Source organism: Cololabis saira, chromosome 18 (genome assembly GCF_033807715.1).
Source record: "Cololabis saira isolate AMF1-May2022 chromosome 18, fColSai1.1, whole genome shotgun sequence".
Taxonomy (NCBI): domain Eukaryota; kingdom Metazoa; phylum Chordata; class Actinopteri; order Beloniformes; family Belonidae; genus Cololabis; species Cololabis saira.
Genome location: NC_084604.1, coordinates 31,357,430 through 31,373,306, shown reverse-complemented (window position 1 = coordinate 31,373,306; position 15,877 = coordinate 31,357,430). Strand labels below are relative to the sequence as shown.

The 15,877-nt window shown below is 39.9% G+C and overlaps 1 protein-coding gene across 2 annotated transcripts in view; it reads right to left on the bottom strand.

Moving 5' to 3' along the window:
- Positions 1–15,877, bottom strand: part of mdga2a (MAM domain containing glycosylphosphatidylinositol anchor 2a) — a 269,982-nt gene that overhangs the window by 28,988 nt on the left and 225,117 nt on the right. For both annotated transcript variants that reach the window (XM_061746664.1, XM_061746665.1), the window contains exon 12: positions 6,218–6,395. In XM_061746664.1, the coding sequence (XP_061602648.1) occupies positions 6,218–6,395 (178 nt within the window). The remainder of the gene's footprint in view (positions 1–6,217; positions 6,396–15,877) is intronic.

The window sequence follows — 15,877 nt, the reverse complement described above, 5'->3', positions numbered from 1 at the left end:
AACCACATTCATTGGTGAAATGACATCTCTACGACTGTAAAACGTTGTCTTTGCTTTATTTATGACGCAGAGCTGTAAAATGAGGATTTTAAGAATGGTTCAATGAGATCAGTGTTCACTCACTCCTTGTCAAGGCTGTTACTCTATAATTTATAGTTCAGATTAGTTGTTAGTAACGCTGCCAATTCTATCTAAATTTCTAAAAAACTCATCCTGCTTTTAATTTCTTTCAAGTTTTGTTTACTGCAGCTGCCCATTTCTGCAGCTACTGAATGAAATGTAGAAAATATTTTTGTCAGGTGGAGGGATTTTTTATTTTTATTAAAGCTTAAAGATTTAAATGCCAAGAGAAATCTTGCAGCCTTCACAAATTTTCCACAGTACACCCTGAGGCATTAAAAAAACAGAGTAAAAAATGAACTCTAACACTTTCAGGAGCTACTTTTCACTGGTTTTTAAAGGTAAAAGGAGATTTGACACCACGACAGAGCAAGTGCTCAGACAGGGATATCTCCTCAGAGAAGGCAGGAAGCTGCCTTCTGATTCAAGATTCAGCAGAATCGTGTTACTGTAAAGCTCCTGATGAGACGCATTCAAATAGAAATATGAAGGAACATCAGCAGTTGTGTACTCTGCCCCTTTGAGGGCTGACAGGACAGGTAAAGCCTCCATTGTGGAGCAAACGCAGCGAGAGTGAGGGAAGTGTGCTGAGGAACAGCAAACAGATGCTGAGTTTGTCACTGCAGCAAATTTTAAAAGAGCATCCTCAGTCCTCGGTGACAGAACCATTCTTCATCCTACAGCTGGGGACACCATAACCGCTTTTGTGTTTTCTAGCCAAGTCGCAGCAAAGCTGCTCCCATCAGCTTCATATGCCTCCAAATGACTTCCTAGACTGTTGGGCAATAATGAGCAAGATGCCTCTTATTCACATTTTAGAAGCCATAAAAAGATTAAGAAAAGATAGTTTAACTCAGGAACTGTGAAAGTGAATAGGAGTACCTTTTTGTTTTGTTTTTGTATTTCTGTAATCTTCAGAGTCACAGACAGTTAGGAAGTATCTTGAGTGCAGGGCCGCCGCAAGGGGTGTGCGAACCGTGCGACCGCACGGGGCCTCGCGCTATGGGCGTTTTTTTTCTTCCTTTTTTCCCTTATAAATATCAACAGTCACGTTCCATTAAAGACCTAAATGTGTACTAGTCTGTGCATATCAATAAATATATGTGCAATGATCGCGTGTCTGTTCAATACAACTGCGTCAGACCAAGCGCAGACACAAGGTGCTCTGATCCAGACGGTGGAGTGTGGAACAAACTGTCACACAATGTCGAGAAAACGAGACAGATTCAGGAAATTTCCATCAGGGGATGAAAAAAGAAAAAAAGTAAAGAAAATGGAAGAGTTTAATGCCTCTCTGAAAGGCTCGTTTGATAAATTTGTTACAAAAATCACCGATCCGACCGGGTCTCAAGCAGCCGTGGGCCCCCGCGTCGAGGTAAGCCGAGATGATGATGAGGCAGGGGAAGGTATCCAGTATTTTGCTTGTTAATTGGAGAGTTAAAATTGCGCATATAGACACCCGATCCGACCCGAAAAACCCCAAAAATTTGCGCGGGGGCCCCCCCCCCCAACCATTTCGCACAGGGCCTCGCAAATCTCCAAGACGGCTCTGCTTGAGTGGATGACCAGGTGAGACAGTGGTTCAGGTTGTCATGGCTGGATACTTGCAGTTACACGCGCCTGTGTGCACAAAAAAATATGCAACGCGTTGATTTAATGTGCTAGCGACCATCTCTGATGGCACCGATGGCACCGTGCTGACCCTCCGACAGTCGTAATTGAGCGCTCTCAGAAAGTTTGCTAATAACTTAAGCAATAAGGCTCAAAAGCTTCCAAGGTTGTGACATAATCTTATTAATTCATTCCCTCTCCTTCATATTTAACAAGAGCAGGCACCTTGTTCGGGTGATCTTCCCAACATTTAATGGCGTAAATGGGACCATCCATCCTTCTTAGGCGTGAATCAGAGAAGCGTGCGTGTGCTCGAATTGCACTTGTTCACACTCACTCCTACGAGCAATAATTTCTTAGCCTGACGTGCATGTTTTTGGACTGTAGGATAAATTGGAGTACCCGCAAAAAAACCCACACAAACACAGGGAGAACATGCAAACTCCTCACAGAACGGCACCAGGAAGCTGTGAGGCACCGGTGCAAATGGACCTCTCTTGTCTTCCCTCTTCCTAGGGCTGTGCGATTAATCGATTTTAAATCTAAATTGGATTTATTAATCGAGACGATGTTGAAAAAAGGTAAATAGGAAAATCGATTTTCCTTTTTTGCAGCTGGCTGCATTACAGACAGAGCTCGTCTAGTCATCTTTGTTTGGTCAAGAAAATTGTAAATGTTGTCACTTTACTAAACTCAAGGAGGATTTACAGTATATTTCAATTGCACTTCATTCCCAATAGGGAAATTTGTTTGCTATTTTTCTTTAAAAATAAAGATAATAATATTTGAAACAATTTATTCCATTGTCTTTTGTAGTTTTACCCAAAAAAAAATCGAAATCGAAATCGAAAATCGGGTTTTCAGAGAAAAAAAAAAATCTGGATTTTATTTTTGTCCAAAATCGCCCAGCCCTACCTCTTCCTCGTGTGGTTTTGGTTTAAAACAGACTGGTACCATTGTTTCCTATCCAGTTTTTCATACTTGATTTTAAACAGACACTTAAATTTGACTTTTTTTCCCCTCACACACACAAAACAAAAAAAATAAAACAAAGAGAAAAACTGACCTACAGATTCACCAAACAGATTTTTCTAAGACAGAAGAAATATTAAATACAAGTGAATTTGTTGTGGAAGGCCATCTATACTAGTTCAAGTTCTTAATACAGATAATTAGGATGGGAATAACAGAGAATTATAACAAATTTAAAAACAACATCCATATAAGTATTTCCATTTAAATGAACTTCGTAACCCACTGAGACACAGCTGCAGTTTGTTTACACAAGTCCCACAGGTCCCTGTTCTCCACATGGAGGTGATGGCGACTGCTTCACACATCCATCAGGGCCTGAAACATGGCTTCAGAGCAGAGAGGCTTCAGCTCAGCCCTACATCAGCCTGACGCAGTGATGCTGTGCTGTGCGTGGGAGAACACAGCGGCCTTGGAGCGCTAATTAGTCCAGTCTTGAGTCGGGTAGCCGATTTCAACACCAAACTGACTTTGTTTTTTTTTTTCTTGTCCGCCTCCCTTCTTTCTCCTTCCTTCTTCTGTCCAAATTTGGCCGTCTCCATCTTTGCCCTTCTCCTCACTCGGTCCTAATTAGTAAAAACTTCTTCTTTTTTTTTTTTTTTACTGGATTCAGCATGAGTCAGTTCCTCTGAATTCAACTCAAGGTTTAGTACCGGCCAAACAACACTAGAAACTAGTCCAGAAGTAAAATTGGGGACATTTTATCCTCTTCTCTGTCTTCCACTATTCTCCAATTCTCTTTTTACCAGTCATGATGAGCTGCAGTGAAAAACTGAATTATTCACCACCGCCGCAGCACCTCTCAAGAAGAGCTCAGCAGTCAGTGATAGACAGAACACGGCTAAGTTTATGAAAATGCGAGTCTCCAAGCACATGTATATATTTGTACTCTATTCCAACTCTGTTTGAAAACTGCAATTTTATTCTGCAGACAATACGACGTGTTTTAATATGTTCTCACTGGTCTGACCAAGCTGATGAATCTTATAGTCCTCAAATTCTTCGTGACGTCCCTCTGACTACATAGCTTGGGTGCTGCAGGCTATTCTTTCATTATAGAGCTTTTCCTGACATTATTTGAGTTAAACTTACATGCGTTTTCTTTCTCTTAGAGTTTGAGCTCCTTCTTCCCTGTTCTCCCTCTTAAGCTTCTACACTGAAAGTGACTTTATTTTTTATAAATGATAAATAGATAAACAGGTAAAAACTCACATTAAACAGAGCCTGAACAACACCTACAAAGATTTGCTTTTATTGGAAAAGGGTCCATTCATCATTCATGTCCAAAACTGGGTCCATTTTGAACTATTCTGTCCAAAACATCATATAAAATCCCCAAATAATTACATTTAAAAACCATTATAGGTTGCAATGAACCAATTAAGAAAAGCCTGGGGAGGTGAGTGTTTTGAAGGGCGGTATAATCCCACAGTTGTCAGGGGTTAAAGGTTTTAGTGCTGATCAGCAGGAAAAGGAAACATGATGGAGAGACGGGTCAGCTCAACAATTAAGCGCCTCAGGCATGACGCACCATCAACAAGCCGCCTCTCAGTCACAACTTCTGTCAAGTAGGTATGGGCGGTATGGACTAAAAAATGTATCACGATAATTTCTGGCATTTATCCCGATAACGATAAAAATGACGATAAAAAAAAATACCAATTCAACTCCACCTTTGTAACTATAAATCTATCACGCTCTCAGATCCACCATGTTTGTCATCAACAGGAATTTTTCTTTCTTTCTTTCTTTCTTTCTTTTCTTTCTTTCTTTCTTTCCTTCCTTCTTTTTTCCCTTCCTTCCTCCTTTCCTCCTGCTCTTTCCTTCCTTCTTCCCTTCCTCTTTTCTCCCTTCCTTCCTCCTTTCCTTTTCCTCTTTTCTCCCTTCCTTCCTTCCTTCTTTTTTCCCCTTCCTTCCTCCTTTCCTTCCCTCTTTTCTCCCTTCCTTCCTTCCTTCCTTCTTTCCTTGTTTTCTCCCTCCCTCCCTTCCTTCCTTCCTTCCTTCCTTCCTTCCTTCCTTCCTCCCTCCCTCCCTCCCTCCCTCCCTCCCTCCCTCCCTCCCTCCCTCCCTCCCTCCCTCCCTTCCTTCCTTCCTTCCTTCCTTCCTTCCTTCCTTCCTTCCTTCCTTCCTTCCTTCCTTCCTTCCTTCCTTCCTTCCTTCCTTCCTTCCTTCCTTCCTTCCTTCCTTCCTTCCTTCCTTCCTTCCTTCCTTCCTTCCTTCCTTCCTTCCTTCCTTCCTTCCTTCCTTCCTTCCTTCCTTCCTTCCTTCCTTCCTTCCTTCCTTCCTTCCATAAATCAGGCTTTACACAAAAACGTCATCAACGGGAATTTATCGTTTTTACCGTGAGATGACAAATTCTTATCGTGAGGAATTTTTTGACGGTTTATCGTGAACGGTAAAATATCGCCCATTCCTACTCTCAACGTTGAATTTTGAAAAGTGAATACAACCTACTTATTTCTGAGACTACTTCAAAGTGCGAGCAACACACAACAATAATTGAATTAAAGCAAACTGTATCAAATCAGAATCAAACATGAACTGGAGCCCAGACATGTACACAATACGTTGTTTTATTTTGTATGTCTTGATTGAAATGTGTCATTACCTAATTATGACAGGATGACACCTTTAATTATTATTATTGTTATGATTTCTCTTTACGTGGTGCCATGTGAAGCTTTTAAAGAGCAACTACCTTCCAATGTAAAACAAATGTAATGTGAGAAACATTACAGGAGACAGTCCGTGTCTTTTGGCAGAAAGATGAAGATGAATCAGAGGGAGAAAAAAGGTTGTTTAAGGGGAAACGGAGTAAAGCAAAACATGAGTCATGCCTGACCAGCTCTGTTTGTTCACATGAGCCAAACGACATGTTTGAGTCATCTGAGTCTTTGACGTCAAGTAGATCTCTCAAGCATGCACACAAGTCAGCCTTTACCCTGGTCCAAGACCGACCTGACTCAAATAATAAAGGTCACCCAAAGAGATTAGTCATTTGATCAGCATTCATTTGGCTCAAAGTACAAAGAAGCAAGTCACGCTGATTCCAAGCTCTCCTCTGACGACCGAATGTGTTTGTTGCAATTTAAGCTACATTAATGAGTTGACCTTTTTCTGCTTCATCCTCATACACGTTAGACATAATGGAGCACCCTGATCATTGAAATGGCTTCTGATGACACAGTGAACTCTTGATATTCACCCATGTTTTCACGAACATGTGTTACGGTACGGCAGCACAGCTAGGGTTTGGGTTAACTGAAGAGCGTTAGCAGCAGGATTCGATACCAGCTGCAGCTGCAGCTCTTTGAACTGAACATCTGAGTGAGTGAGCAGAGGACAAAAACAGAATCTGGCTCCCTGGTGCATCTGTGCATCCCCTAAACTGTTTTTTTCTGAACACATAAACACTGAAGCCCTGGCAGTGATAAAGCACTGACGTAGCACTCACCGCTGTAGGTGACGATCCGGATGGCGGCGTCACCCTCTCCGAAGCGCGTGATGGGGGTGAGGCGCACCTCATAAGACTCAGGTTTTATCAGCTCTGTCAGGTTGTGTGTCATTAGCTCTCCTTTGTTGAGCGCTCCATCCACAGGGATCTCCTGCTCCCACCAGCGCTGCAGCCCCATCTGGAAGGGAAGCAGAACCCCACGAGCTCTGGATTATTCAAGATCATCACGCACTCTGAGATCTGTTTACAAACATGTCAACATTTCATTCATAATTGATCTACAGAAAGCATCTTCTGCTGTCACTGCTACAATATGTTACTTAAGGAGCTGCCTTCATGCTTATTCATTCACGTTAGGCATTTATAACGATAAAGTGGGGAGGGCACCTTCAGCCCTCACTGGAGCGGTTCTCAGCAAGCGTGAAGCCGTGGAGATAAGAATCAGCCCCCTTCAAATCTGAGACCATGGTTGTTAGTCAGAAAAGTATGGTGCTGCATAAGGTGGAGGAGTTCAGGTATCTTGGGGTCTTACTCCCAAATCAGGGAATGAAACAGAAGACGGACAGGCAGACCGCTGCGGTGTCTGCTGTGAAGCAGACTCTCTGTTTACTGCTCAGTCTTTGTTGCTGGCCTCATTTATAGCCACCAACTGTGGGTAGTAGGGATGGGCGGTATGGACTAAAAAATGTATCATGATAATTTCTGGCATTTATCCCGATAACGATAAAAATGACGATAAAAAAAAATACCAATTCAACTCCACCTTTGTAACTATAAATTTATCACCACATTCAGTCTTTGGAGCCCCCAAATCACTGCTCTAAAATAATACTAAATGCTACTAAACTACACCATTTAAATTGAATTAGTAAAAACCAATTAAATGAGTTACACCTGTACTGCAAAACTGTAATGACTCAGATCCGCCATGTTTGTTACACAAAAACCTCATCAACGGGAATTTATTTTATCTTCCTTCCTTCCTTCCTTCCTTCCTTCCTTCCTTCCTTCCTTCCTTCCTTCCTTCCTTCCTTCCTTCCTTCCTTCCTTCCTTCCTTCCTTCCTTCCTTCCTTCCTTCCTTCCTTCCTTCCTTCCTTCCTTCCTTCCTTCCTTCCTTCCTTCCTTCCTTCCTTCCTTCCTTCCTTCCTTCCTTCCTTCCTTCCTTCCTTCCTTCCTTCCTTCCTTCCTTCCTTCCTTCCTTCCTTCCTTCCTTCCTTCCTTCCTTCCTTCCTTCCTTCCTTCCTTCCTTCCTTCCTTCCTTCCTTCCTTCCTTCCTTCCTTCCTTCCTTCCTTCCTTCCTTCCTTCCTTCCTTCCTTCCATAAATCATCTTTACGCAAAAACGTCATCAACGGGAATTTTCCCATTCCTGGTGGGTAGTGACTGAAAGAACAAGTAACTGTGGCAGGGTGGCTGGACTCTCCCAGAGACAGGGTGATAAGTCCAGCCATGTGGGATAGACCCAGAGTAGCAACACTCCACACCAAGAGGAGCCCATCGGGGCGGTTTGGGCACCTGGTTAGGATCCCTCCTCGTCATCTCCCTGGAAAGGTGTTTGGGGCATCTCCAAATAGGGGACGGTATTAGGGCAGACCAAGTACACGCTGGAGAGATTACATTTATTGGCCTCCTGGGTGACTTCCTGGAGAATCTGGAAGTGAGTTTTTGGTCTTTCAAATCTAGATTGGGGGTTATCATCTGTTCTGGCTTTCGGACACACCAATGACCAGCTGCAACCCAAATAGAGGAACATTTGAGAATATCATGAGAAAATGATGCGGATTAAACTCCGATTGTACATAATTAACAATACCTTTATACACAAAAATGAAATTAAAAAAAAGCAGCAACTCAGAAGTAGTTCCAAAAAGCTCCAAGACACATACAGTATAGCTTTAGCTGAGTACCTACTCACTGGATATATAACAAGCACTGTACTTGTAATTCAGTCACGATTTAATCACCTCACGATTCAGCCACTTTATCAACCTTTGAACATGGAACTGACATAATAATCAAAACTTTTCAGCAACAGCCATTTTTAAGAGACTCAGTTGGTGTTTTCCAGCAAAATATTATGCGTTAATTCCATGGCAAAAGTACTGAACCTAAAACCCTAAATATGAGAACCAAAACCTGAAATCTGCACCCGAGAAATCAAAATATCTAATCTCCATCAGTTCGGGACATAGCCAATATCTAGTAACTCATTGTGTACTGGATGATTTGGTGCCTTGCGTTGATGTCAGGGCGCCAAACACTTGCTTGTTGCGATCATGGAGAAGAAGAATTTGAAGAAAAGCCTCCATTATAATTGAAAGATCCTTGTGTTCGTTTGTCTGGTGCACCATAAGAAAACCAGTGAATTAGAATCAAAGTTAATGCAAGCTTTTATTATATCATGCACAATGTTTTCCGGCCAGAGGTACACTTCTCTCAAACCACATAGGCAGGAGAGGAATGCACACGGTGGTCATCAATTCAGTCGTATTTATACTAAAAAGGGAGGTGTTCTTTGCGGTCAACCCCATCTGTGGAGCCAGCTGCGGGGAAAGACACCCAAACATCTCACACCCCCAGCCCCACATCTCCTTTGATTGCCTCCCACCTGAGGTGTCAACCCAGAAAACAGATCAGACTGAATGCTAAAACATCTGTTTCTCCCCATTGTCTTCATTTAACAAAGAGTAAATATCTGAACTATCGAAACCAGAGGTCACTAACAGGCGGACCGCTGTCCGGACCCAGATGCCGTCCTCCGCGGACCCAGACCTGTAATCAATAAATTACCGAGGGATTCTACATTTTGACGGGGCACTTCTATTTTAACCAGCGCAGCTTTACTATTCTTTACGGCATTTGTTTAGCAAACCTTACAGACCAATTGCATACGAGTTAAGCCATCCCACATAACGCTGCTCAGCCAATCAAATCCGTGTAATTAGCTTGACTCTATATACAGAGATGAGAGGCACGTAACAGGTGGAAAGGGAAGTTAGCGATAGAGGGAAATGACACAGAGAGAGGAGTGAGTCGGAGACAAGAAGAAAGAAGGAGAGACAAGTGCGCGGAACACAGGCAGAGGACAGGGAGAGACGAGTGAGTGCTAGACAGGGAGACAAGTAATGGCGCTCTCTAAAGGCTGATTTATGGTTCCGCGTTACACCAACGCAGACCATACGGCGTAGGGTACACGTCGTCACGCACCGTACGGCGCGCGTCGACGTGTACCCTACGGCGTGGGCACGGCATAGGCACGGCGTAGGCTCTGCATCGATTTAACGCAGAACCATAATTAAGAAGAGAAAAGTGGACAGTGAAAATAAAGCTTTCAACTCAGAATGGACAGATTCATCCTTGTTCAGTCTTCCTACTGGCACACAAAACCAGTGTGTCTCATACGTTCAGAGACTGTGGCTCTCATTAAAAATGCTAATGTGAAACGCCACTGAGACAAAACACAAAGTTTTTCATACAACATATCCACTCAAGTCTGAACTGAAATCACAGAAAATAAGCTGACCATCTTAAAACATCCTGCCCATGTTTGGGTCCACATACAGCTGTGAGGCAGCTTTCTCCACAATGAACATAATTAAAACTAAATATCGTTCCAGGTTCACCAATGAGCACCTCCACATGCATATGAGAACCTGACACCATCCAGCCCAGATTTAAAGTCCTGACAGGAGAAGTTTGAGCTCAGTTCTCTCACTGAACGACAGAAAGTGGGGGCATAAGATTATAAGAGGGGAAGAAAGAGAAACCGTAAAACCGTTCGATTGTTAAGATGAGTTTATATTCATTTATTATAAAAATGTGTTGAGACAGTTAACAAAGAAAAAGGGAAATTCAAACTGCTGGTAGATTTTATTTTTCAAATGCTATTTTATTTCTCTATTTTATTTATTTTTTATTGCAGTCCTTTAACCTAACAAGAGAAAAAAATGTGTAATTCAAGTTACACATGTATACTTCTTGAATATCCTTGAAATGTACTTTAATTTAACAGTCAGATGCTGATGTTGATACAGCTATGAGTCTACTTGAATATATATATATATATATATATATATATATATATATATATATATATGTATATAATGATGTTCTGGACCTCCGCTTGAGTAAATATTCTCTAACTGGACCTCTTAAAGTTTTAGTTGAATACCCAGGATCTAAACCCCGCATCTAAAGAAAACAGTCGAGCCATAAACAGTGGCTGACTTTGTGACTAGATAAAAACAGCTGAACTATAGCTGAACTCCTGAATAGGAGATAACTTTGCATATAGAGAAAACCATCAGTGTAAGAAAATCCCTTCAAACTCTTAAACAATTTCATGAAATCCTAACATTATCTTGAGTAGTTGGATTGTGTTTTGAGATAACAGCAGTATAATACTTATCGTTTGCCTTAAAAATGTACTAGACTAAAAAAAAAATCTTGAAGTTCAAAGTTAAATGTGTGCAATTCAAAAAAAAATAATAAAATATAATTACACCCTTCTTCCATCCTAAGGATTTACATATCAGAAAATAAAAAGCAAAAGTCATTTGTTGCTTAAACAGATTTTAAATTACTTTAATAAAGCCTCAAAAGAATGACCACACATGACATACGGTGTTACACTATGTCTTTGTTCAACAAGAGCTATATATTACACACACACACACACACACACACACACACACACACACACACACACACACACACACACACACACACACACACACACACACACACACACACACACACACACACACACACACACACACACACACACACACACACACACACATATATACATATATATATATAAAATATATAAAAGACAATACTTTATTCTAAAATTAAACCAATCCCAAAACAGTCTTTAGTGGCTCCAAAATATTCTGATCTGAACTGAAGGAATCTTATCAAGACAGTAATCAGTATTCCCAGTTAACCCCAAGAACACAAGTCGAGCCAAAGAAATCACAGCAACCTGTTCTGGCTCTTCTATATTAAGAGGTCCCCAGAGAGGGTCATCTCATTTGGCATGATGATCTGGCATTAGTTTCTACATCGGATGCCCTTCCTCTCTCAATCCTCCTCATTTCTCCGGGCTTGAGCCCAACAATATGAGAACATTGGCTTGTGACCTCTCAGTGGCTGGGGCAGAGGGGTCGATGTAGCGTTCGGTGTCCTGCCCAAGGAAACCTCTGCACATGCTGGCTCCAAAGAAACCAAAATTGGCATCGTCTATCGTCAAGGTTTTATCAGGACCAATCAAACATGAATCATTTGACAACACCCTCTTTATATGCCAAACAACTAAGATAATAGCCAGGAAAAAAAAACTTGTCCACTAGAGTAGTACCTACGAGTGCAGTTCCTTAAATTGTCTGGAAAGGGGGAGAGTTTTGGGACTCAGATTATTATTTTACTACCCATTAGTGAGGGAAGAGGAATATTAGTGAGCTAAAAGCATCAGGGCTTCTAGATTCTCTCTGCTTGGCCCCTTGAAAATTAATCTTGAATGTTGTTATGTATGGCATCTGTTCAGTTTGATTTGTTGGCAGGATGTAGTTATTCAACTCGTTACTGCAGGAAAAGAAAAGCATGTGAAGTACCAAAGGCATTCTTCTGGAAGGCGCTTCGACCCCGAACAAGACTGAAGCCAGTGTAGATAATGGACGGATGCATTTTTGTGGAAGGCATGCTACAATAACAATAACAAGTATTCCTGTACCATTAAGCTACAATGTTCATTTAATACTTTAGGCATTTGTATGATTCACAACAATAAATACTGCATCTCTGTACACTGTTGACGGCAAGACGCTCGTTATCATTATTTTCTTTCAAGGCAGCTCCCGGCATATCCGTGTCAAGACGACCATCTCCACTTAGGACAAACATTCTTATATTAGCAGACATTCATCCGCCCAAACAAAGAGACCTTCTGTATCAAGGTTAAACAAGTTTCATTTCATTTCATTTATTTATTTATTCAAACAGGTTAAAACAAAAACAAAATAATCAGAATACATAAAATGTATATACCCAAAAAAAACAAAACAAAGAACAACAAAGAAAACCATAAGTAAAACATAGCAAATTAAAGAGACAAATCTATATGTAAATAAATATTTCCTGTTTGAAAGGGTGTAGGATGAAGTTTCAAAAAACCTTTCTAGTCCTACCCCTTCTAATGTTCTGTTTTTACCGTTTCTTCATTCAACTTCAAAAAGAAAAGCATAAAAGAAAAGAAAAAGTGGTTCAGCTGAGCAAGGCACTTTGGTCACTGGCTGTCAGTTCATGTGTCCATTTCCGTTTTGTATCCATACAGAGTACTGTTTTTAAAGATTCATTTGAACTTACTTGGTGAATTACATGATTTCATTTCGTCTTTACAGTTGTTCCACAAATTGACTCCCTTCACTGATACACAATGGGTTTTGATGTTTGTTCGTACATGCTGTTTTTTAAAATTGCATATTCCCCTGAGATTGTGTTTATTTTCTTTTATTTGAAACAACTTCTGGATGTCTTGTGGCAACTGATGATGATTTTCTTTGTGCATGATTTGTAAAGTTTTGAAGTCGACCAGATCCTTGAATTTGAGTGTTCTCAGTTTGATGAAGAGTGGGTTTGTTGATTCTCTAAAGGCCGCTTTATTTACAATTCTTATTGCTCTTTTTTGAAGTTTGAATATTGTATCCGTGTTTGTTTTATATGTGTTCCCCCATACTTCCACACAGTAGCTCATATATGGAAGTATGAAGGAGCAGTACAAGGTGTATAGTGATGATTGATTAAGAAGGTGTTTGACTTTGTATAATATTGCAATTGATTTGGATATTTTGCCTTTAATGTACTGTATATGTGGCTTCCAGGATAATTTGTTGTCTATTATGACTCCAATAAATTTTATTTCATTTACTCTCTCTATTTCTATGTCATTTATCATAAGTTTCTTTTGTGAGTTTATCAATCGTTTCCCAAATATTATGAACTTGGTTTTATTAAGGTTTAACGTGAGTTTATTTGAATCAAACCAACTCTTCACTCTTTTTAATTCATTCATTGTTGATGTATAGGATGAACAGCAATGGTCCCAGAACTGAGCCTTGAGGCACCCCACATTTCACCTTCCTTAATTGAGATTTATTGTTAATGAATTGCACAAATTGCTTTCTATTGGTTAGGTAGCTACTTATCCAGGAAAGTGCTACTCCTCTAATTCCATTTTTCTGCAGTTTTAATATTAATAAAGTAAATAATAATAAAAGTGTTTTACTAACACAGCTTTGTTTGTACTCATCTTTTAAAATATTTTCTTTAATGATTTGACTTTTTCTATGTTTTTGCTATTGTTTTTAATCAGGGATCTTGAATTGGTAAGGATTTTGGAATTTCATCATTTGGGAAAGGACGGAGAAACAGTTGACTGAGAAAAAAGAAATCAGTGCTTTCATGTTTTATGATAAAATACAGTTTAATACATTTCAATATTAAAGAGACAAAATGAGGGTTTACTTAGGTTAAAAAAAGATAAGAATTGTACCTTTTATCCTTTATAATCAGTTGAAAGGGAAGAGAAAGATTTGTTTCTGCCTCTGCATGATGATTAGCGCCTATATATGCTCCTCTCGTTAAAGGAAAAGAAGTGAGCTTCTAGCACGGAGAGACAAAGATGAAGAGAATGAAGGTGTGATAGCAGTGAAACAGACTCGGCTTGTACATGTGAGAACCGTACCAATTAAGTAATTACTTGGACTCTAGATTATCTACAATTATGGGCTGCACGTTTTCATCCCCATTAACTTGCAGGTAAATGGAGTGCTTTGTCTGTCACAGGTAATTACAGATGTTGTACTTATTCCTAACGTATTCCCTGGAAATGTCTGCCTTCCTTTTCTCAACAAAGGGCATGACTGTTTAGAAATTATACTGTTGGACTGATTGTGTGTGTTTGTTTGAGTCTCTCTAAGAGGGTGAGAAATGTTGAGCAGATTTACTCTTTTTCAGTGAGAATGAATAATTACTATACAAATGGTGAAAATACGGTGTATCTGTTCACCTTGTTAAGACACACGGGTACGTCATCCTGACACACGTTATGTTCTGACTCTATATTTGGCAGTGTGGGTTATAGTTGCAGCCTGGTAAAGTAGATAATATGGATGCAAAGAGAAGGGTTTCTCCGGGTTCTCTCTGGGTGCTCCGGCTTCCTCCCACAGTCCGAAACGTGTGTTTGGTTAATTGGTGTTTCTAAATTGCCTCTGAGAGTGTGTGAGGTGGTTTATCTCTAGGTGGCCCTGCAATGGACTGCCAACTTGTCCAGGGTGTGATCCTGCTATTCAGGAGCTAACGCCTCCTTCCTCCTCTATCCAGTAAAAAAACAAACCCTAAATAAGCAAACATGCCCCATCAGGAACTCTCCTAAACCTAACCCTCACTACATGAGCATGAACTCTCCTCCTGTCAGTGATTGGGTGCAGGAATGCTTGATATGGTTTGAGGGGCAGGCTGTCCCTCGTCTGTTTGTTTAGAGTTTATGGAGCTGGGGCTGTGTATGATGACTATTTTATATACATAGCCTACTAGGGGTGTGCAAACAAGGGTACCTCACGATTCAATTCAATTTTGATTATTGGAGCTTCGATTCTTCGATTATAACGATTGTCGATTCGATTATTGGTGCCACGATTCTTCGATTATTGTGATTTTTAATGCTTTTTTCCATACAAGATTGATTTTGTCTTCATCTGTGGCTACATTTGTAAATAAATAGCCAATCAATTAACTCAGTTCCTCTGACAACACTCGTTAAGTAAATAACAAGGTATTTTGAACATTTGACATGTATTTTTCAAAGACACAAAATAATTTATTTTATGACTATGTAAACATTTGCTCTTTGACTTACTTAACTTTGACCAGGGAAAGCTGCACTTGCATGAGAGCGCCCTCTATTGGCGGAAAATTAATTAAAGTAAACAAGATATGTACTTCCATCAAATGTATTTAGTGTAAACATATCTGCCATATTTCAAGTGAACAATAAGAAATGTGCATTCTTGAAAATGAAATGATTCAGCAGCTTATTCAGTCTGGAATCTGGATAGGATAACTTAAAAAATAAATAAATAAATTAATCGATTCCAAATCGTCACGTGACGCATCGCGATGCATCGACACATCGATGAATTGCACCCACCTCTAATACATACACACATATACATATATATATATACATATATACATATATATATATATATATATATATATATATATATATATATATATATATATATATATATATATACATACATACATACATACACACACACACACACACACACACACATATCTATATTTTAACTATACATGTGATGGTGAGGAGACATCTGTTCTGTGGGTTAAAAATGGCAAAGAATTCCTTACCCTGATTTTAAGCTGGTGCCTATCTGTTTAAAACTTTAACATCTAACAATAGCGCCATAAAAATAAGGATAGATAAAAACTAAGAAAGAAAAACTTAAGAGTAAATATCAGTCAAAATTGTGTGTCCTTCATGAAGGAAGAGAAAGAAACAGGGAGGGTATATCCATAAAAGTCTTATCCATAAAACATTCCTGACTAGCGTTATTTATTGAATAAAAGTATCAAG